Below are 24234 nucleotides of genomic sequence, written 5' to 3' on the forward strand. Positions count from 1 at the left end.
GCTGCCACAGTCTTATTGTAGCTTTAATTTACCTTGACACAGTAAGATCTATTAAGGAGATAGCATTCACACCATTTAAACAGTGGGCCACATATACCAGTAATAAGAAGTTTATTAATTAGCCTTTTATGATTTAAGGTGTCAAATGCACGTGAAATGTTGAGGCAAAGAGCTAGTATATACTTTCTGGCATTAGAGGTTCATTTATTTTATCTGTAAATATATATAGTAATAATGTCGTGCTTTTATTTGGTTGAAATCCAAATTGGTTTCTACTTATGATTTTATTGTTTATCTAAAAGATATATATTATATCTGCTCATTAAAAAACTTCTCTTAATTTTATTAATACTCAACAACAACGTAATCGGTTCAAAATTAACTACCTCATCATGTTGCCCTTTCATATGTATCTATTGGTGGAACACAACCGTGTTTTTGTTCTTTTGGATACGTTTCACTTTCTATGCAGGCGTTAATAAGCGTTGTTATGGCAGCAGGCATCTTATGACCTATTAATTTATTGTCTACAAGTTTAATTTTATCTTATCTAGGAGTTTTAAAACTATTTAATTTATTTATATTTGTTTGCATTGCATGCATGCAAAGTGCAATACAATAATTCATTGTCATTCGTGATTAATATCACTATGATACTAGTACTACTCATTCATTATTATTTCACTAGTAGAGTTGGTAGCGCTGGCTGCTTGATGCTTCACAATATAATATAGTTTTTGCCACTGTTACCAATTATCTCATAAAGAAAACAAGTCATATCAAGACCCACTCAAAAACTATTTTATAATTTTAACGGGTCCCGGTCGAAGCCCCGAGAAATGAGGTGTGGTTGATTTTCTTATTTGTTTTCCACTTTGGACCACTGTGCTTTGAAACTGGAGTAGAGAAACTAAAAAATCAAAAAGCCCGGACATTGGTGTGAAATATAGAATTTTAGCCGGACGCACGTATGAAAAAATTTATACATCTTGTTATTAAACTACTTTTTTTATTTATAGAATATCAGTTTAAATTCAACAATGCAAACGCTTAAATTATGTTAATCTCAATTAAATATTATCTATCTGAGAGGTTTTATGGTAAGTTGCCAGTGTAACAAAAATAATAATTTTTGACTCACACAAGTCACAAACACCAATAAAAAAAAATCTCTTCTAAAATACAACTTCGTGTTAATACAACATAACTTAGAATATTCGTTTATTTTTATTTAGTGTCAATATTCTAAGCAACTACATAATGTCTAAAGACACGTTTTGTTAAGACAGTGAACAAAAAAAAATTAGACCTTTGTTAGACACACCTTTACCGTAGACTAGCTTCGACTCGTGTTTAAATATGACTTATCAGCAATAGCAATGCCTAAAGATTGTTGTACGCTAAACAACAGAAAGAAACAGATTTGTAATAGAACTTTTTTAAAACAAGTTTTCAACACGTCTTGTTTAACTTTTTGCAATAACAAAATTTGCGAATAAAGCATTATGTTCTTTTTCTTATTTTGATATTTTACAGTTTTCCCATTGTTTGCTAAAATGTCTTTCTTAACCAACAGTAATTTGTAAAAGTCCGAAGAATTCAGGTACTTGAAATTGTATTTAGCTTTGATTAGAGAAGAGACCTTGTTTACGTATTGGGAGTTTCTTTCCTTCGTCCATTGCTGCATGATTAACGAAAACATCCTTTCCATGTTAGCTTTGTGAGGTGGTATACAAAAAAAGTACTGTGCACTTTTATGCAGTTCAGAATATACCTAAATGGGCATTAGGAGTTTATTATCATTTATATTATGGGTGAAGTTATTTATTTGTTCAGCTAGCAGGTTTCTATTGTTGGTCTGAATTATTAAGTACCTATATTAGTAACTTAATGCCAATAATTCAATTAAACAGAATACTGTTTAATTGAATTTTTGGCATTTAGTTATGTTAAAGGGAATACCCTTAACACAAATATAGGCTGGGTTTCAACAGGAAACTAATAAGATCCCCACCCGGATTTTCCCCGGACACTTTGACACCAAACATGGACTACTTTGTAGACAAAATAGGGCAAATCCGGATGGATGGCAGCCATACCTCTTTTATGAACAATCTCCAAAACTACAAAATACCAAAGATGTTGTGATTACTCTTTTCAGAGCAATAATTATCATTACATATAATATATAATTTATTAATATTATAATTATATAATTCATTATAAATAGATAATTCATTAACATTTCCCATAAGATATATCAGACTAATGGTAATCAATTGTAAATGAAACTTATGTACACAGACACATAATAAATAGAGTCTTATTCACACTCTGTATGATTGTATTTTAAGAAAATATGAATATAATAAATACAAACAAAGAGAACACGGGAAGCCCCCCAATCTCCATTAAATATCAACTGATTTTAAATGTCAATTTGGGAAATAGAGACAGTTGCTGTTGCTGTGGCTTCAGGTGAATTCGACCAACACCATTTGTTAGCTGTTACAAATTACTGCACACAGGGATTATGCAATCACATACAGATGATTAATTAGTGCTGTTAAAGATCTCCAATTTGGCTAAAAAGACACCATAATAATTTGACTAGAACTGTTTTCAAGTAGTAATAATCGTATTATGATGGAGTGTAAATTAAGTTTATTCATTTTTTAATGTTAATTATTATTGTATTTTGTTGTATTACGCATCTGCCTAAGCACATCTGTATACAAAACCACTGGCAGAGAACTATTGGTCGGGTTGAATTTTTGCAGTCATCTGTTGTTGGTTATGCCATTTATTTGAATATTTTCCTGATAATTTTCTTTCGGACTGCCACCTTTATCTTACCAGTGTTTCAGTCTGTGAAATATGTTCTACTAAGCTAAGGTTGGATGTGATGAGAATATGTCTCGGTTATGTAGACACATCTACTAACCATGAAGTGGATCTAGTAAATGTTCCATCATCTACTCACAAAACAATCCAAACTAGTGAAGCCCATGTTTACTTTAAAACTATTGGTGAAGCAATTCATAGAATCATTGATTCTCACTGCACAGCCTCCATTTCAATCCTACCATACCTATGTGTTTTCTGTTTTCAAAATCTAAAAGTAAGTTGGCAGTGCTCTTGTGATTCCTCTGTTACTATATAGTATAGGTACATGATGCAGGTGATCACACACCATATCAGTTTTTCTTGTCTTTATCCTACTTTTCAATAACAAAAATGTTATAGTAACCTTTACCACTTACACAATTTTCTTGAATATCGTAATACATTTGTTTTGAACATTTTCTGGGATCTTGTTATAAAAGCATATACATTGCCCCCACAAAAAACTTACTAACTCAACTTAGCCCAGAAGTAGGCATTAAAAGTTTATGTCTGTTCCTGGTGTTAACATTATGGTTATGACAGTTTCTAGCAAAATTCAAATAAGTGCCTATGTACGTACATAACATTATCAAGAATATATTGAGAAGCATCAGTGTTAATTTCTTTAAATTTTGCTCTCAATGTTTCTTTAGGACCTAGGTTATAAATAGCGCAAATAGCAGCGAAGTATTTAAAAAACGGATAAAGAATCAGAATTGTAAGAAATAGATTTATATAATTTCCTACTATATTTAATACATTTTCATTTTGATTGTATGGTATTGATTAACAGAACCTATAAATGAAGAATAATATAAATGACAAAAGTACAAAAGATAAGCTGCCAGCTAGTTGGTAAAGCAAGGTTATACTCTAAACCGCTGACAATGCCCTAGGTTTACACAATAGTAAATAAAAGGAGACATTTCGTTTTTTTTGTTCGATGTTTAGACCTCGAAATATGATGTATAGTATTGATTTATTATTATGCTATATTTAGTTAGAAATAGTCTAACCGAAATACTGAGAAATACGACAAAAATGTGAACGTTAAAATAACCTAAAAATCATATTAAAAAGTTAATAATAAGCTATTACGTAATATCTTGAGAAAACAGAAACGGCCATAATTAAGTAGGGGTAGTACGATCTGATATCAAAATAAACTAGAGCCTGTAGGAAGAGTAAGGATACAGCTGATAAAAGATGGTTTACAATGATGCACAGAACAAAAATTTTCATCACACAAGTATATTAATAGACCCTGGCATGTGTGACACCCCAATACTTCAGTTTAGCAGTCAGGGCACTAACCATAACCCCCAAAACAGATAGCTTACCAAAAACATTTAACAACCATCTTTATAATTTCAAAGTTGTGGCTTAATAAAATAAGTAGGTAACTATTTCATATAAATACTATTGAGGTAAGGTTTTGTACAGTTTATAGGAAGAAAAACACATTGTTTATATAGTAAGTATAAATATTTATTAGTCATCATCATTTTCAAAATTATTGTCTAAAAAAAATTGTCTCCTTTAAGCAATTAAGTGCTATTTTGTGGAAATCCATAATCATCTAATAATTGTTGTGAGCCTTCTTGAGTGTAAATTCTGCTAAGATTGGTCTTCAATCAATTCGACACTAATATGTTATATATATTCTTCAAACAATATACTTAGAATATACTAAGGGTGTCTATACCCTGACGATAATTCATGACCAAATATATGTATATTTAGTCGAGGTGTGCCTCAAGTATCAAAATACTAAGTTGCTACTGCCAAGCGTGGCTGACTGTCTACGACTTGTCAATCAAAATCGGTTACAGTAACAATTCGCTTTCATTTTCTATCTTGCTTAATCTTCGTTATAGATATTCTTCTCTCCCGCAAGCTTTGTTTGTCTTTACGCTAGTATATAGACTTACTATTTCAAAGATTTATACATCTTAGTAATTATAGTTCGCCTATTTCACTCATTTATTGGACCAGTGGGTTAAGTCATTGTGTTTGCGATGCCGAAACTACGGGGTCCTGGGACAGGAGACATATGTTAACTGTGGTCGAGGGATTGAATCTCAGCCGTGAAATATTTTTACTGTTTATTATGGACTAGCTAAGCTTAGATTTAAACTGTTTCTTAGATATTGCAACATTACTTTATTTTTCTAAAATAAAAAAATGTTTCTAAAATAAACGTACCCTAAGTTACTCCTTATTACATCAGCTACCTGACAGTAAAAGTCCCGTCAAAATCGGTCCAGCTGAATAGCCGGAACAAACAGACAGGCAGACAGAGAACATTAATTTTATTTTTATTTTGTTGTATGTAAAAATGTTAGTGATTTGTTAGAGATGAATATATACACTGGCCTGCAAAAGTAAGTATCACACTTTTCAAATTAATTTTTTTTCTTAACTATAGAAGGTAGAGATTTAAGATTAAAGACGTTTTGTTGCAAATTTTATAGGCTTTAATTCTTAGAAACTAAAATTATACATTAGTAACATTTTTAACTTAAAAAAGATAAAACAATGAAAACAGACATTTTTAGTTTAGTGTAAAAAAAATTCAACTAAAATGTATTACATGTTATTTAATTTTTAATAACTGGTATTACCTCCTCGAGCTCTGATTACAGCTTCGAGCCGGTTTGGAATACTGAACACTAGGTTTCGGAGCCGATGTTGAGGAATATTCTCCCATTCTTCTACCAGGGCCTGCTTTAGTGCCCTGAGGGTAGTAGGTGGTGGTCTGCGACTTCTGACTAGCCTCCCAAGCTCATCCCAGGCGTGTTCAATCGGGTTGAGATCAGGACTTCTTGATGGCCAAGCCATCACGCTGATACCGACCTCGTGAATATACTCTTGTACGATATGAGCCGTGTGTGGTCGGGCATTATCATGCATCAGCATCGATCCATCACCCATATTTGCTAAATACGGCCCTGCATACTCATTGAGAATCTCTTGAGCATATCTTTGCCCAGTGAGGGTGCCATTTTCTATGGCTACTAGCTCAGTGCGACCTTCTGAAGATATGCCAGCCCATACATGTACACTGCCTCCACCGTATTGGACTCTTTTTGAGATGCAGGCTTGAAGGTATCGCTCACCAGGTCGCCTGTAAACACTTCGCCTTCCATCAGAAGTGTAAAGGGAGAATTGAGACTCATCTGCAAACAAAATTCTTGAACATTCTTCTTCATCCCACTGCATGTGTTCACGGGCGTATCGCAGTTTCGCTACTCGTTGCTGTCTCTCGAGTTTTGGGCCACTCGCTGGTCTTCGGGGTTTCAAATTTGCTTCAGCAAGTCTTCTCACTGTACTGTCACTAATGTAGCCCCTCCGGGTTTGAAGTAGCTGTTGCTGGACTTCAACTGCATTTTGGTGGCGATTTCTTAACACAGTGGAAATAATATAACGATCTTCTCGGGCACTGGTACACCTGGGTCTGCCATTACAAGGTCTCCTCAGATGGTGTCCAGTCTCTTCGTACCTTCGCTTTACCTTCTGGACCGTTCGTACCGTCACACCCAACATTCTTGCTATGCGACGCATACTGATGCCTAGTTCCAGAAAAGCCATGATCCTAGCACATTCTTCAACTGAAAGAGGCATGATAAATAAATGTTATGTGCTTTTTAGCATAAATTTTAAAACAACATTTTCAAATTTTCTAAAACAACAAAGACCCATCGATCTTGAAAAAAATTTAAAACAGAAAGAAAAATGTGAATGGTAAAATAATTATAATTCGGAAACGTCCACTTTGGAATGGTTTTGTTTTTACAGCCAATTCTTAAAAGAAGGTTACCGACTATAAAGTTTTTATGTACAAAATTAAATTCTCTTTGGAGTCCTTTTTATTTCGAAAGTATATCTTGTGAACTTAAAATGTTATCCCAATTTTCAAAGTGTGATACTTACTTTTGAAGGCCAGTGTATATATATATATATGTAGTAAAAAACGGTTATTTCAATATTACAAACAGACACTCCAATTTTATTTATATGTATAGATGAAAGTTATGGATAAAAGTTGATATTTCTAAGAGATAAAATTTTGAAAGTAAAATATTTTTAATAGTTCTGAAGTGTTAATTTCTTTATAATATAAATTGTTATTTTTGTGTACGATAGCGCAATAAATGAATAATCCTCAAACTTGCATGGAAATATTGTAGTAGGGGAGCCCAAGCGAGGATTTCGGGATTTACTAAAGCGTGGCAGATTAATATACAGGGGGATACCTTGTACCCGGTTAAGTACCTCCACCAAACATGAGGCCCAACATCAAAATGGAATATCAGAAATTCTCGAGCGTGTCAGATTAAGGTAGGGTGAGTTAATCACATCATCGTTACGTAAAGAAAGGGGAGGGCAGCAAAGTTGTAAAAAAAACGTCATCTCGACATTCTCGAACGTAGCTAAATTTTTTTTATTTTGAAGGAAATAATTTAAGAATAATGAAAAATATATAATCTGACGATTTCCGCAAGCCGAAATAACAAAAATTCGTCGATAAAGTTAAATGCGTGCAGCTGCGTGATGCCTACATTTCCTTCTCTGCGTTTCTATTTCTCTCTCACTCTTTCTCCATCTATTACTCTCTCACTCCGTCCCCACTCTGGTTGCTGTTGTCATGACGCCATCACAGCTGATCATAAAGACTCGTTCGTGGCATACTGTTTACAACATGTTTCCAACGTTTTGGCTTTTTTTGCTATTTTAATATTATTTATGAGAATTAAACTTTATAAATATTTATTATGACTGATATTAATTTAAAATGTGTATTTTGTGGTGAAAGTACCTTACAAAAAACAATTAAATTTACAGGAGAAACAATAAAAAAACAAAAAAAAAAAAAATTAAATATTTTGGAATATCGTCGGAGCGATAACCGGCTTGGTTATCCGAAAATCTCGAGGAACATATTATGATAACCTCGAATTGTCGATGGAATCATCATTAAATGATTTATATCACGCACAGTGCAATGAATAATTTTTTTGAAAGTGGTTTTTTTGGAATAACTTTCAAACGGCTTTATCGATCAACTTCAAAAACGAATCCGCCTTTGAGCTTGAAAAATCACGTCGATCACCACCTGGTCAAAATTGATTGTTAATTCGTTCTTGAGATATCGTGAACGAAAGAAAAATTATTTTTTCGGGATTACTCCGAAATTTTTGGTTCGATCAATTAAAACTAGAAAATTACTTATGAGGATGATAAAACTGCGTCGAATGCCGCCAACCGCGTGAAAAATGCTTGACCCATTCAAAAGTTATTGCGGTTTGAAAATTCCAAAAATAGTGTTCTATGAAACATCTATCAGACTTTCGAGCTGGGAGAGCTCAAATGCATAAAAATATTATTTATTTTAACTCAGCGAGCTCAAAATATCACATAAATTATATTTTGAGCTCAAAAATATCATAAGTACAATTTTAAGCGCCCAGGAATGGAATTAGCGGGAAATTGCAGTGATGGCCTTTAGGGTGAACCGTTTTTCTAATTTTTTTTTGTCAGATCAGGCGAATCCCTCTAGATAATCGTCAGATTATTACACAGAGCGTTTAGAACATAAAGATGAACCATATATATCTTAATCTGACGCGCTTGAGTATTTCAAAATGGCGAATTTTTTTTGCACACTATGAAAATGGCCGCGTGTTTGGGTCCCATCGAAATCGTCAGATTAGTGAATGAGAGCTTTTTTTTTGGTGCACTTAACACTCCCTTAGAAAATCTGACGCGCTCGATTAATTTTTTTTTTAATTTTCAACCCTTACATACAACCACCCGCACCATGCAAACAATCAGATTAACATACGTATATTATGAAAAATACGTAGGGCATTGATGCTATCAATATCTGACGCGCTCGAGGATGTCCATGCAACAGTTTTTTTTTACATATTTAAAAATCTATAGCCGCTTCCCCTACCGATGAAAAGGTATAAACATTTAACATACATACCATATAATATTTTTTTCTTCTTATCATGTAGGCTTTGCAACCCAATAGGTCTCTACGACACTCGAGTAAATCCCCATTTAGCATCGTGGGCTGCCTTACCATTGTCATTATTTTCAAAAAAGAACACGCGAAGTATGGAATTTTATGACAAAGAAAATCAAATCCATTGCAGGAGCGTTTTTTGAATTGGGAACATTACATCGCTCCTGCTATGTTGTATTAAACGGCGTGCTGGGGTTATTAAATACTCTTTGATCGGATCATTATCATTCTTGGCATACCATAGTCTATTTGCGTTTGCCAGTCGGCACAGATGATAAAAAAAAATTGGTGGCAATGCTGAAAATTTGTCTTGATTTGTTATTTACATACCTACTTAATAAATATAAATTTATAAAAAAATAGAATGAGTTCCAACAGTTCAGAGAGTGAAATGGAGATTGATTGTACTTATTTATCTTATGTTTCAAGGTGAAGATGTAGTGCCACTAAGAATTGAGTTTTTCAAGAATCCTGAGCGGCACTGCATTATAATGGGCAGGGCGTATGAATTACCATCAGCTGAACGTCCTGCTCGCCTCGTCCCTTATTATCATAAAAAAAAACCATTTCAAAACATTCAAAAATGCACAACGTTACTGTTCAATTTTTCACTTCTGCCGGCACTCACAAAGTGCAAATCGTATTTTATTATAGGATTTATGTATGTTTTCCCAATAATTACAATAATAAAAATCAATAGTTATTCGTGCGTTCCTCTAAAGTCCATGACTGTATAAATTAATTATAATACTCTAATATTAAAAAAATATAGATAATAACAATATATTACCTATTTTATTATGATAAGACCAGACCAACTTTTACAAATCATATTTCAGCTATAATTTCTATTTGTAGATATATATAACATGTATTTTAATTAAGTATAGAATTAATCTAAGAATCTTAGATCATTTACACGTCGTGATAAACTGTAACAGCTGTGAAAACGTCGAAAAAATTGGGGTAGACAACTAATCTCTATTTTGAGCCATGCACGCACACTAAGACAAAGTGACAATACAAATCGCGAGTGTAAGACGTAGCTTGTCACGCACACTAAAGTAATAAACCTGGCCTGTTTTCATCAGTTATCTAGCAAGAAGCTCTATCTAGATGTATGCATTATCTAAGCTTAGAATAATAAATTTACTGTATGTCATAATGCTTTGACAGTTACAAAAGTATGCCTACTAACCTTGGAGTTTAGATGCTAATCTATCGATATTTCTAGAAAAAACAGTGGTCCATTCACTATATTATTATCTCCGTCTCTCCGTAATATGATATTTATGTAATAATTACATTGTGTTAAGGGTTGAACGGCGATTGAAGAAGCGTCGCAGCCAAGGAGTTACATTGCCGACGCCGAGTTCACCGAGTTTAATAAAATATTGCATCAACCCCAGGTAAGTAATTATCATTTTAGAATGAAATACGTATAGGACGCATGTGTAGAGATTCATACGTTCATACATTCGTAATTATTACATTTAAAGACAATAAGGAATAATATAATATAAACATTAATGGACATTATTATTCGGATTCAGATAGCGGGACGGCAAAAGTGTGCTTAGACAATGTAAGCACACTTTTATCCTTAGTGGTGTGTTATCGGTCACTGTCCGAATCGGATTCTAAATTTAACACACGTAACCTAAACTTAATAAATGTTTTTCATTGCTTCTTTTTGACCAAAAATATTTAAAACAACTGCAGTAAATGCGGCAATGTATAGATATAGCATTCGAAGGTTTTCCTTGACGTGATTTGTCTATATACTTATGTATCTATAGAACGTTATTGTTTACGATAGACATTACTTCATGTAGGTACTGACTTACATAACCCAGAAGTAGGTTGAACACAGAGTACATAAGGGAGTGGACTCATAAAAATTTTTTCATTAATTCTTCATCATCACAACCCCACAGCCCAGTGGTTAGTGACTCTGCCTACTGAGCCTGAGGTCCCGGGTTCGAATCCCGGTAGGTGCAATCATTTATATGATGAATATGAATGTTTGTTTCCGAGTCATGGATGTTTATTTGTATTTATGTATGTTTAAGTAAGTATATGTATTATTAAAAATAACGTTGTATTGCACCCATAGTACAGTTTATGCCTAGTTTGACGCAAGATAATTTGTGTAAGAGAGTGTCATTATTATTATAATAATATCATTTTAACTAACTCAAATTTATTTTGTGCCTTTCTTAAACACACATGTCAGCTTGATGTGTAAACAAGCGCTACCAACGTCATGAACTGCCATAAGATATCCCAATTAATAACATTACTTACTGTGAATTGTAAGGGCACACTATGCCCTAATTCTCTTTTAATTTTTGATAATAAGTGTACTTTAATTCTTAGTGGTAACTTTAAAATACAGATGTAACAGTTTTTTTTACCTGCGCACTCATGTTAAAACATTTTTCGGCATTTCTCGTGATAGGCGATGAATAAAAACTCATATTTTCGGAACGCAACCTGATGGACTCTGATCTGTAATTATTAAAAAAAAACTAACACTGTTTCGCAACTTCAGTAACAAGGTAAGCGTACAATAGCACCAATAATAATTATGTATATATGTACCAAGGTTTGGCTAAATTCATTAGTTTTGAAGAGATCTAATTACTAGGCTTGACCTCTCGTGAAAGCCTTTTCTTATGTATTTCGTGTCATTAAACACGCCTTAGTAAAGTTTTCACATCTCGTCTCAGGTGGTCTTAATCACACACTGTTTTTTCCTTGTGTTTCCTGCAGCTCAAGTATGAATTTCAGGAAAATCGATGACGCATTTTTGGAACGCCGGCAGTACCAAAAGAAGTCGGCACTTTTTTCCCACCGTCCGTACGCCGGTTTGGGTTGGCCACGGCCAGGATACAGTGAAAGAAGAAGTCCTGTAAATGAAGCCAGGTATATAGCTTTTTTCTATGTCACTGTAGTCTTCTATTTATCTGTGTCTCTGTTTTATAATGGTCTACTTATTTAAACATTGTATAATATACTGCATGCATACAATGATAGTACTATGATATACTTAGATATGTTTTACATAAAGACACACAATTGTACAATTAAAAAAAAAATTAAGTATGTCAAATTGCTAAATATTTTAAAGTAGATTGTATATAATATTATTTTCACCGTAGTCGTGGCAGTTATCGACACTTTTAGGAATTTGCTTAGTTTGACCAATTAGTATACAACACATAAAAAGTATCGTCTGACTTTTAATGATTGTCGAATATTAACAGATATATAATCAATAAAAGGTATATTGCTTTTGATTGTGCCAATTTTACCTATCAAAAGATGAAAAAAATTTATTGTTAAAAATATTAATTGTGTCAGTATGTAACCACAAATTTAGTAATGGACCACCAGTAATCGACACACATCAGTAGTGAACACCCAATGATCGACACAATGAACGAATTGATATTTTATGCACGTTGTTTTGTTCAAAACAAATAAATGACATACGTTCACTAACCCGCATGCCAAGCATGACAATTTTGGCAAAAACTCCTTCCGATAGCCCAACAGTAGACGATGGCATGTGATAAGAAATTATAAACAGGAAAAAAAGTGCTTGTCATCCAGTTGTCATTAAGAAAAACCAGATTTTCAATGATAAATCGATTTGTCGTATTAAAAAGAACGGTATGAAATCAGCAACAATTTGTAAGATAAAGTTAATTTTCGAAACGTGTCGATTACTGAACAAACGTAAATAATTGAGTCAGTAATGAACATCAGCATCAAAAGAAAAAAATACAACTTGCAATGTTATAAGTTATGTTTAAATGTACGCACAATGTCTTTTCAATCTAAAAAATAAAAGCTCACTTCTGTACCAAACAATGCATATGTAAAACAAACAAAAAAACTAGACTCACTACCTTAACGAACGATTTTCTTAGTAATTCACGATTTTCGAGATGTCGCCGGCCGGTGGTTTTTAAAACCACGCCATTTACATGTATCACTTCAAAATCGATTGACAGTTGTCAAAATACCATTGTTAATGTTATTTGGACGTAATGTAGTGTTGTCAGAATAAAAGTATAAATCTTGCTTATTATTTTGATAGAAAACAAAAAATACTGCCGATAACTACGTCAGTGTCGAAGACCGACACACTCACGGCAAATGATTTTAAAAACTACCATTAATCATTTTGCCTTAGATTAAGGATTAATCCGCACTTCCTAAGAACGATCGTGTTCGTGGCATCTTGACACTCGATGGCATCTTATAAAAAATTTAACATACTTTATTATTTTTAATTTTTAATTGACTAGAATGAAATAATTTTTAAAAGTTGACACGTACCTTCTTGACTGGTTGTATGTGCTTAATGTACTTAATATATGTATTATGTATGAATACACCACTGTGTGTAAAAGGTTTGGTTTTGTGTACGCATAACCATTACCACTATTACCGAAGTACAGTTCACGCTAAACTTAACAACAATAAAAGAATAATTCTTATTATTTAGTATGGCGGTTACATTGAAGTACAATAAACGACTAGACTCACATTCAAATTAAAAATTCTGTAGCAAAGAGTTTTTGCGCTGTTAGGCAGAGTTTTCGTTCAGTTGTGTTTCGACCGCGCTTTGAATAAAACGCCCCGCAATGGCAAACTATTTAGTGAAAAACTGACCATATAACCGCATATCATAACTTAAAAAGGTTGGAGTGTCGTATTTACCCTTTTAAATTAATAAGATTATGTAACTAACTTGGCGTTTTTAAACAGGATTAAGGATTAATTCACACTTTCTAAGAACAATAGCGTAATAGCAACTATTAGATGCTCGTGTGTGAGGAATCTTGACACTCAATGGCATCTTTCAAATTTTGTAACATACACTTCGTGTTATTTTACATTGTAATTAATAAAATACAAAATACTTACTGATGATATGTAATCCCAGTGTCTTTCTTATTTCTTGTAGTATTATTTTTACAAATTTTTACTGAGCAACCCGACATTTTAGTTTCAATTATTAGCTAAGTTTAACAGAACATGTGGCGTCAACGTCACGCATTGTTCGAGACTGGCTTGAGTATTAGTCGCCGCACTTTACAAATACCACTGCGGTATCGAGTTGGAGCGCAGCGGACACCAATTCTTAATCTAAGCATTTTGCTATTATAATTATATTTCAAATTCAAATAGTTTTATTCAGAATAAATTCACATCACTTATTGAAATAAAATACATATACATCGCCCCACAAAAGACTTACTAACTCGAGTTAGTAAGTCTTTTATGGTGCGTAAGTAAGTCTAGGTCGAGTAGTAGGCATTATAAGTTTATGTCTGTCTCTGGTGTTAACATTATGGTTATCAGTTGACAGTTTCTAGCAAATTCAAATGTGCCTATGAACATACGTACATAAGAATATATTGAGAAGCAACAGTCAAGACGTTAATTTCTTTGAATATTGCTCTCAATTGCTGAAACAAAATACATCGCCGACGAGCGTCTCTTTCGCATATTTCTTCGACTTTGAACATTAGTACCACTCTATAAGGTGTTAATTTTAATTAATATTTAATGTTATTTGTATAACGAATGTATATGTATATATACAAAACCACTCGGCGTATTTTTAATAGGCCATTGGGAATATAGTTGTTTATAGTACGTCAATAGCGGTTATTATTATATATATAGAATAATATCTACTAAATAGGTTTACGTATCTGAAGGTGTCTCAATACGTAATCCGTGATTATGGTTGTTTTGTCACTATCTTCATAATAGTGCATAAAAGAGACAAATACACGTCTTGTACACATTGCACACATTACCATGAAATTTTGTTTATTTCCTTAAGTTCCTCATCGGCCGTGCTAAAACCTATCTTGACTTTGACTGAGGACTCGGAACCATGCATACGCAAAATGGTTACTACGGACGATGTCCGTGTATTTGCGTTTAACGTGGAGCAACTGGAGGGTGCACCGGTTTTACACAAGTAAGTAAACTGTACCAATATTATGACGTGTTGAATACTTACTAATTCTTTGCGCTTTGTCGGTAACATTAATGTTTCGGTAGGGTACTTATTATTCTTATATATTACTAGCTGACCCGACAGACGTTGTTCTGTATATAATAAAAAAAATAATGTTTTTGTATGAATTTGTCAATAATATATCATAACATCAAAAATTACTTCGTAAAATATGCACCCTGCTGTCGTAATGAAATTGTTTCACAGCGTAACTGTCAAACCAATCAAGACAATTTGTTGTTTTTATTTAATTTAGCAGCATTTTCCTATTTATTCACCTTTTAAACCTTCTCTGGACTTGCACAAATAATTCAAGACCAAAATTAGCCAAATCGGTCCAGTCGTTCTCGAGTCTTAGCGAGACTAACGAACAGCAATTCATTTTTATATATACAGATATAGTTTTCTATGATTTTATAGTACTAGGTGTAGAATTTTGTAACATCTTGTCTGATATTATATTTCGTATGCCCTGCCCGATGGCGCTTAGTGATTATATTGTTTTATGCAAGCTAGCATATGAGGCATATGGATTGTTTGTGATCACCATTCCTCACCCCTTTACAACAGACAACGAACGATCTGATGAATATTATAATTAATACGTTATGTTGCGCGCTTGGTTAGCTGAGAATTTATTCAAGATGGATGTCTCATGTTTTCATTGAACATTTTATCAAATATGCGAAACTCATCAAGAAAATTAGCAGGTTAATTATTAGTCTAAACACAGAAACAACAATTAAATTTATAATAGTTGTGTATATTATATATTCGGTTTTTTACTTTTCTTGCCCTAGTAGATCTTATGATAAAAATCCCAAGCACGCGATTAGTTGTAACTTTTAACGGTTTGTTTTATAATTGTGAATTTTTAAAGCCCCACAGCTGGATCCCATAAGTCCATACAGGCACAAGGACTTGCTTGTACGATAAAAATTTATATTGTGCTGACACCTTAGAGTGTCTTCCTAGAAGCCAGTACATATTTTTAAAACGAAGTTCTAATTGTTCTCTTTCTTTCGTGACGTGAGCCTTCCATCAAGAGTCATGGCCAGATATTCAGCTGTATGGTACTACTTTCTTATTAATGTAAACTAGCTCGTAATCTGGTTTCTTATTACTAAAGTTTACATGAACAGATTTACTTTCATTAAGTTTAATTCTCCATTTTTTAGTCCACTTCACTACTGTGTTTACCGCTATTTGAACTTTCTCTGCTGCCTCTTTATGGTTACTACCCATGCCCATTAGAGCAGTATATATAACTATATGCGAGTAAATATTTACAGACGGACGATTTTGGCGGTAGGTATAAAAGTTTAGACTGAGAATAACTGTTGTCAGAGCAGAGATGTCACTTGTCACCTAGCAGATGAATAAAAATAAACAAGCTGTAAACATTCGACATTGCACTCTATAATCCTACAAAATTGAATTATTATGGCATTACTAGTCACGTTAGAAGAAACAATAGAACACATTTTTTTGTCGGTTTAGACATCCGTTCTCTCTTCGTAATAACGTCATAATCTTATAATAATAAAAGAGAATGTATGTTTGTATGTTCCTTAATAACTACTAAACTATTCGACCGATCTCAATGAAATCTTTTGTAATAGATTTGTTGAAGCTCAAGGAAGGTTTACATATATAGTTTGTTGTCTCACGATCCCACCCACGCACTTACCCACGCATTTACCATATCTCTCGAACCGTTTATTGACAGAACAACGTCTGTCCGGCAGCTAGTAATAAATATCTGTCGGGTCAGCTAGTAATAAATATTGATTTGAGTGTATTTAAAATAAGTAAATATTTTTTGGAAACGTTTTGTTTTGTAATATTTTTTTATGAATTATTGTTTTTTAATTTTTTGTTGTTAAAAATATTAGGTTCTTTTGAAATATTTTTTTTGGAAATACCTATATATTACACAAAATTATATTACGTTTTTTGGAAATATTTTTTTTTAATTTTTCTTGAAAATATTTGTTTTCCAATATTGTCGGGAAATATATTATGTTTTTAATCTGTGTGCGTTTAAGTTTCACTTGTTCTGTATGTCCCAGCACACATTTCGATTATTTCGTAATTTCATTTCGTTCTTGAACAATTTTAAAAATTCATATTTCGGTTTACTTCAGTCCTATGGTCTAACTCGTTTTTTTTCTATTTGAAGAAGCTTTCGTATCGCTGCTTTTCGTCTTCTAGGTATATCTAATGTTAAGTTGAAGTTACTTTTTTGTTACATTATAATATCACAGTTGAGGGTGTTTTTTGTCAAAATTCAAATTCAAATATTTTTATTCAAAATAGGATATGACATCACTTATTGAAAGTCAAAAACTACCACTCATTCCAAAATGAATGCCTTAGACCTGAGAAGAATGGGCGCAAAAAACTCAGCGGGCTTTTGTTTCATCGAATAAATACGTTTATAAAGTAATATTGTACAATTAAACTTATTATTTAATATAATAGCCTGAGGGTACTAAAGAACATAATATTATTTATTGTTGCAGGAAACGACAAATAAAAGGGGCCGGAATATGGTATTTTGTGACGGCTAATCTTGAAGTAGACTTTATTGAATACGATGTGTCGTTTCATTGTCATCACCCAGTAAGTAATATCTTATATACTAAGTATAAAATTGTCGTGTCCCGGTGTTTGTTACCAAACTTCTTTCGTAAAATAAAAAATAAAATTGGGTAGGTCTGAGAATCAGCCAACATCTATTTTTCATACCCCTAAGGGTTTCTTTTTGAATTTTTAGTATATTTTATTATGATTCAACATTAAAAAATACATTCAACTTCAAATTTACACTCGTCTACGATCAACACCTATTTGTATTGCGATTTTAATATTATTCTATTCCATCCACATAATTTACGCAATAGAGTTGCAAGATGGCAATCGTTCATAATGATTAATATCCGGACCACGAATTTTTAAGAATGTTGGTACAAAACTTGAACAAATAAACTTTTTGGACATCTGGATTCGAATCGGGGTCTTATGCTTTCCGGATCTCCCAATGTCCCATCTGAGCTATATATATATTATAATCGGAATATAAAATTAAAGATATAAGATTGTAGTACGATAAATTTTGTGTACGATATATTTGTTACGTCTGAAAATCGGTCGTCATATATTTTTTATACCCCAAAAATTCTTATTATTTACTTTTTTTAATAATATGCTAATAAATAATTTAAATTGCTCAGTCATTATCTCACTTACAAAGTCTGCAATCGGAATTAAAAACTGTGGGCATCAAATTTGAATTAATTCGAAATTAGTATATTATTTATTGAAATTAAGTTATATCTTTTTCTATTTCAAATTTACAATTCAAACAATTCTGATATTACTTGAGTTAAGATAAGTTATTTCTCTCATATTCAAATTAACCAAACTTGAAGAGATAATAATAATATCTTTATTAAATGGTATGATAAATAAATAAAGTACAATCATATAATACAAATTATGTTAAAAATTAAATACATTTCTGTATTTAGGTCTATTTATTAGCCTCCTGGTGCACATAATTATGATTTTATGAATTTATATCTTTAGGACAGAAACTCTGGTAGAGTTACGTTCAGGACATTACAAGTACAATTGAAGGAAGAAAATCCCGAGATTAAAAACGTGATAAATTCACTGCATTCGCCAATCGATATAGCACAGGTGAGTATATTTTGTTTATCCATTATTTTTCCAGCAATTATTCTTTTACTCTTAAGTGAAATTATTTACGCGAAAGGATAAAGTGAATAGGTATAACAGGAGTTACTTATCATTTTTTTTTCATAGGGTGACTAACAGCCGTCAATACAAATACATATATCTATATGTTTACATATGGGGCAATTAAAAGCCTCCACAAATAGGTATTAAATAGTTTTTTAACATATACATAAAATACAAAATACTTACTGATGATAATTATGTAATCCCGGTGTTTTTCTTATTTCTTGTAGTATTATTGTTACAAAGTTGTACTAGGCAACCCGACAAACTAAAAGTTTCAATTATTAGCAAAAGGTACATGTGGCACGTCAACGTCACACATTGTTCGAGACTGGCACGAGTACGCCCACTTGGTCGTATTATTAGTTGCTGCACTTTGCAAGTTCAGCACCCTCGAGAACCTCGGACACGATATCCATATTGCTGAAATCATAATTTTGTGCGGCGGCCATCTTGGATTTCAAAAATGATCACAAAATCGTTCTCTGCACCCTCGAGAACCTCGGACACGATACCCATATTGTTGAAATCATAATTTTGCGCGGCGGCCATCTTGGATTTCAAAAATGATCCCAAATTAGTTCTCTGCACCTTCGAGAATCTCGCATACGATATCCATAATGTTGAAATCATAATTTTGCGCATAATATAACATTTCTCTCATACGTCGATAGAAAAGATTTACTTCAAAAATGCATTAAAAAATATTATCACAGTAATTCCGTACTCTAACACAACTGTAAGTTTTAAAAAATATTACGCGATCCTTCTGGGTCGTTGACCCGCATCGCTCGGTTCGTTCTCAGCCATGCCCGACGGCCGGTCCTATGCGTACCTATCGAATCTAACGTTCGCGCAATTTTTACCTAAAGTGTTGGGAAAACCTCGCCTTAATCTTAATTATAATAATATAGACTTTGCCAGTGCTGGAGTCTGTACTGGTACATATTTTTTAAAGATCATTTTTATGAGTGCTATTCAATTTTGCAGACACGTCATAAAAAATGATGGCTCGTCAGGATTTATAATGTTTGAACAATAATTGTGTTGAATAAATGAGTTCATAAAATGTACTGAAAAAAAAAACTGTATATTTAATAATACCTGTATTATCATGAAATAAATATGATTGGGCTCTGAAGTGCATTTTAAGACTATAATATTTATTAGGGTGCGCTGGTCAAACGCATGAAATAAAAAATTATATTGGATTCGTACTAAAAAATTAAATCTGACGTAAATTTTCGTGAAAATGCTACAAAGGAATAAGCAGAATGCCGTCTTATTAGCAACTGTCAGTAGGTACTCACAGTATAGTATATATTTTCGCTCTGTAGGCTTTATGGCCTGTCCCAATATTCATCGTATCTCTTACTTGAGATAAAAATCGTAACTTTCGTTCACTTTTCTGTCCCAATAAACTTATCCACGGTATCTCAGCTTATCCGTACACGCTGCCTGTCAATGGGACAGCTTCAGATTAATGACAGCTAATTACTGACAGTAGGAGGTAGTAATTTATCTATATCTGTAGATAGTTTATTGACCGTAAGGCTGAGATTTACACAGCGTAGTACTTTTCTCAGACTTTACTTGCGTAAATCAGCATAATTTCAAATGTCATGTGACTATAAAAACGAAATCCAAGATAATGATTAGCTCACACTCAGCTAAGTTTTACGTAGGTAAGTAAAGTCTGAGCAATGTCTAAATACGCTGTATATCTCAGCCTTTCTAAAATCGTTATAATCATCGAATCATTTGCACACATCATTCTGATACAGCTCTGGGAAAAACACAAAAACATGAAGTTTTCGTCTCTAAATAAGCGCTCTTATATACCTAGTTTCTTTAGATTTCTATTTATAATTTAAGATGCATGCATGCAGGCAATATTTAAACATATGTGAAGACAATATGTAAATGGTTTTCTTATATTTATTTAGTTGAATGTAAAGTAAAATAAAAAATAATTTATATGGAAGAGTACAATGTCTTTTACGATTGTACGGTATGATAATATATTGTGTCGGTGTGTTTTATTTTAGACCCTGCTCCTGTACACAGCTTCCTGCCGTCAAAGAGAAGATATAATAATGAAACTGCAGGAACGGTTTTCTGCGCTAGATGTATATAAAAGGGTAATATGGAAAAAAAATAATTTAAATTGAATTATTTTTCAGAACGGGAAAAATTCTCATGGAAATGACCTGAAAATAAGGGGAAATCCAGAGAAAAGATATCATGGCATTTGTGGACGCGCTTTGTTGAATTATCGACAAGCACTTGTCGAAAAACAAATACGTATATATATTATACAAGAATGTATGATAAGTTCTTCGCTGAAATAAACAGTAGCTTTAATAATATAAATATCAATTTTAATTGATTTTCAATACATTATATTATAATATATTATTAAAAATAGACGTATCTATACAATATTGAAAGATATATAAAGTAAAATTTCCACTTTTAAGAGTTCCGTTATTCTCAGGTCTGATGCAGTCTATTTTGAATGGGTGGTAGTTTTTAACCGACTTCAAAAACGAGGAGGTTATCAATTCGATTGGTATTTTTTATGTATGTACACCGATTACTATGAGATTTATGATCTGATTTACGATTTCTTTTGTTCGATGCGAAATAGGTGCCAAATTTTACATAGTTTGGCCCAGTAGTTTTCACTTTATGAACATATAAAAAGAAATAAGAGGATCAATACTCATAACCGTGTTGTAATTTATTATTGTTTGAGCATGAAATCTATATTGATATACAATAGAAAAAAAAAATATATTTTACCCAGCCATTTCCTGCTGTGTGTCGCTATTTAGCTGTAGTCGAATCTCAAGATACCACCAATATGCTAAAGAGACTCATTGAGGGCTTGTAATTAAGTGGCTTTTATGGGTTTTTTTATTACATGGTCGTAGAACAATATATAACAATAACAATTATACGTACTTCAACCTACGCGGTGGTTGTAACTTAGTAATAATTATATTAAGTAATAATTAATTTACTTTGTATAATTATTGGTAATTTATTATAATCAAGTGCTATATTGTTGATTTGAGTATCGTGCCCAATATCTATAGGAAAGACTTATGTATTTATTGTCTTTGGCTGAATTGGTTGCTTAAATAAATAAAAGAAAGAACCACATGAGTTATAGCGTAATCTCGCAATATAAATACAAACAACCGGAGAACATAGAAAATAAAAAAAAGTTAGAAATGGATTACTCTAACGGCCGTTCCCAAAATTCAGTCTATCATGTACCTGAGATAAAAATCGTAACTATCGTTGACTCTTCTGTCCCGATAAACCTATCGACGGTAACTCACCTTATCCGAGCACCTCTGTCAATGGGACAACGTATAGCTTACCAGCGACTGAAATTTTACTTACTACTTAATTACACGCACCCCAATATAAGGCGATAAGAATGATTTATCGGGTATATTGGGACAGCTTCAGATTATTGACAGCTAATTACTGACAGTAGAAGGTAGTAATTTATCTCTATTTGTAGAAAGTATATTGGGTACTGCCCTTAGGCTGAGATTTATAGAGCGTACTTATACTTAGCTCAGATTTTACTTACGTAAAACGTGAACTTGACTTTTGCATTGTCAAATGACCATAAAAACGAAATCAAAGATTATGCTAAGCTTACACTCAGCTTAGTTGTACGTAAGTCAAGTCTAAGTACAATCAGTCCAAGTCGTGGTAATCCTAAGTATTTTACACTAGTACCTAAGTTAACTAATTGTGTGTGCGTGTTATTGTGAATAAGAATGAGTTTATGTTTCAGGCTGAAGGGGGTTTTCTCTTAACTTGCGCAGAAGACACCATGAGAATTGTCTGGACTGTGAATTACTGCAAGTATCCTCGCCCCAGGTTTATGAACGTCTTCAGCCTCAAGACTAATCTGATAAGTAAGGTTTCTTACTTTGTCTGTATTATAATATTAAGTTTTTGCTTGAAAATAGGACTGATAAAGGAATTTTTTCTATGCAGTCGGTAAACTAGTGTTTTACACACTTGCAATTACTAATAGCCTAAACATATGGTCGGATTTGGTACGTTAGGACCATCAGACGGTCCGGTAGGCGACTAGCGCCAATTCTTCCGGCGTTGTCCTCGGTACGGTCCGAACGGTAATAAATAATAATAATAAATTAGTGCGATGGACAATGCCATATACCATCGAATATGACCGCGTCCGATGGTTCAGCCGTACCCAATCTGATCATATGCTCGGCTTTAAGAACAGATTCCACCAAAGAATATAAATTTAAAAAATTAAAGTTTAAATACATCCAAGGGAGATTAATGCATTATTTATCATTAAAATAAGAGCCTGAGTGGGGCCTACAAATTCGGCTGTCGTTGCAAACACCACATTTCTCCACTTGTCGAAAAATGTGATATAATAGATAATTATAGCATTTATACGCCTAGATAGACTGTGGCAGTTGAGGTAGACACTTAACCTCTATTTTGAGTAATGCACGCATGCTAACACAACGTGACATACAAATAGCTGTTTTCATCGGTTATATAGTGGCAAGAGGCTCTATGTAGACATATAAATTATCTAATATAATATATTAAATATATAATAACTATGTTGCAGACAAGCCGCTACTGACTGACATCGCTACCGACACCATGAGGGAAATTAGTAATAATTGGCACCCCCAAGAGATCACTTATATTTTAGGAAAAGTCCTATATACATGTCTCGAGGCGGTTAATGAAAGTAACCCAGAGAGCCGGTCCCCGTTCGAAGATACAAGACCTGCGTATCTGGCTTGGCTCCTAGAGGAGCCTATTATTAAGCCCATAACATCCTGCCGATATCTGAAACACGATCTCAGAAGTAACAGAAGAATAAGAAAGCCATGTCATATTTGTTCGTAAACTTATCGGTTCTATAAATAGCTCTATCTCTAAACTACAATTTTACTTTACTTTACCTACTGGTTTTATATTTCTATTGATATTTACCAAACTACCAGCTCTCCTAAATTAAATTTACTTTATATATATATTAAAATTGCATAGTATTGCTTAAACATGTATTGAATTTGCTATATCTAATATCTTTAACAATAATCTTCATATTGTTTTGTATTTGTAAAGAACATTTTCACTCTATTTGCATGCACCAAATTTGAAAATAACAATTCTAACAGCTTGTAGTATTTTTTCCAAAAATTTATTTTATATATTATTACGATGAAATAAAAATATAGTTATATAGATAGAAGAAATTAATAATTTATAATATCTTGCAATGATTTAATTATTGTTAAGGAATTTGCTAGATGAACATTACGTAACTTTTATTAATAATATGTTAAAACTAAAAAAAAAGTTTAAATTATAATAAAACTATTAAGTACCTACATGAATATGCTTATTTTTTTTAATTATTTATATTTTAAATAATGTATAAAAATTAGATTTTAATTATTTATAAGGC

General features: G+C 32.7%; 1 protein-coding gene across 1 annotated transcript; it reads left to right on the forward strand.

Moving 5' to 3' along the window:
* Window positions 1-755: 755 nt before the first annotated feature.
* On the forward strand, window positions 756-23748 carry LOC126978558 (uncharacterized). Its single transcript, XM_050827506.1, has 9 exons — window positions 756-844; window positions 10237-10329; window positions 11714-11848; window positions 14790-14930; window positions 17495-17594; window positions 18561-18674; window positions 20786-20878; window positions 22558-22681; window positions 23383-23748. Exons 1-9 carry the CDS (start codon window positions 840-842, stop codon window positions 23667-23669), a joined length of 1092 nt encoding a protein of 363 aa, XP_050683463.1. The 5' UTR covers window positions 756-839; the 3' UTR covers window positions 23670-23748.
* The last annotated feature ends 486 nt before the right edge of the window (window positions 23749-24234 follow it).

This window comes from Leptidea sinapis, chromosome Z (assembly GCF_905404315.1).
Source record: "Leptidea sinapis chromosome Z, ilLepSina1.1, whole genome shotgun sequence".
In the NCBI taxonomy this organism is placed as follows: domain Eukaryota; kingdom Metazoa; phylum Arthropoda; class Insecta; order Lepidoptera; family Pieridae; genus Leptidea; species Leptidea sinapis.

What these genes read in the sequence shown, in the direction of transcription:
- LOC126978558 (XM_050827506.1), top strand. An exon ending in AGTCCTGTAAATGAAGCCAG is followed by an intron (nt 11,849 to 14,789) that starts GTATATAGCTTT and finishes TATTTCCTTAAG; the next exon opens with TTCCTCATCGGCCGTGCTAA. An exon ending in GGTGCACCGGTTTTACACAA is followed by an intron (nt 14,931 to 17,494) that starts GTAAGTAAACTG and finishes TTATTGTTGCAG; the next exon opens with GAAACGACAAATAAAAGGGG.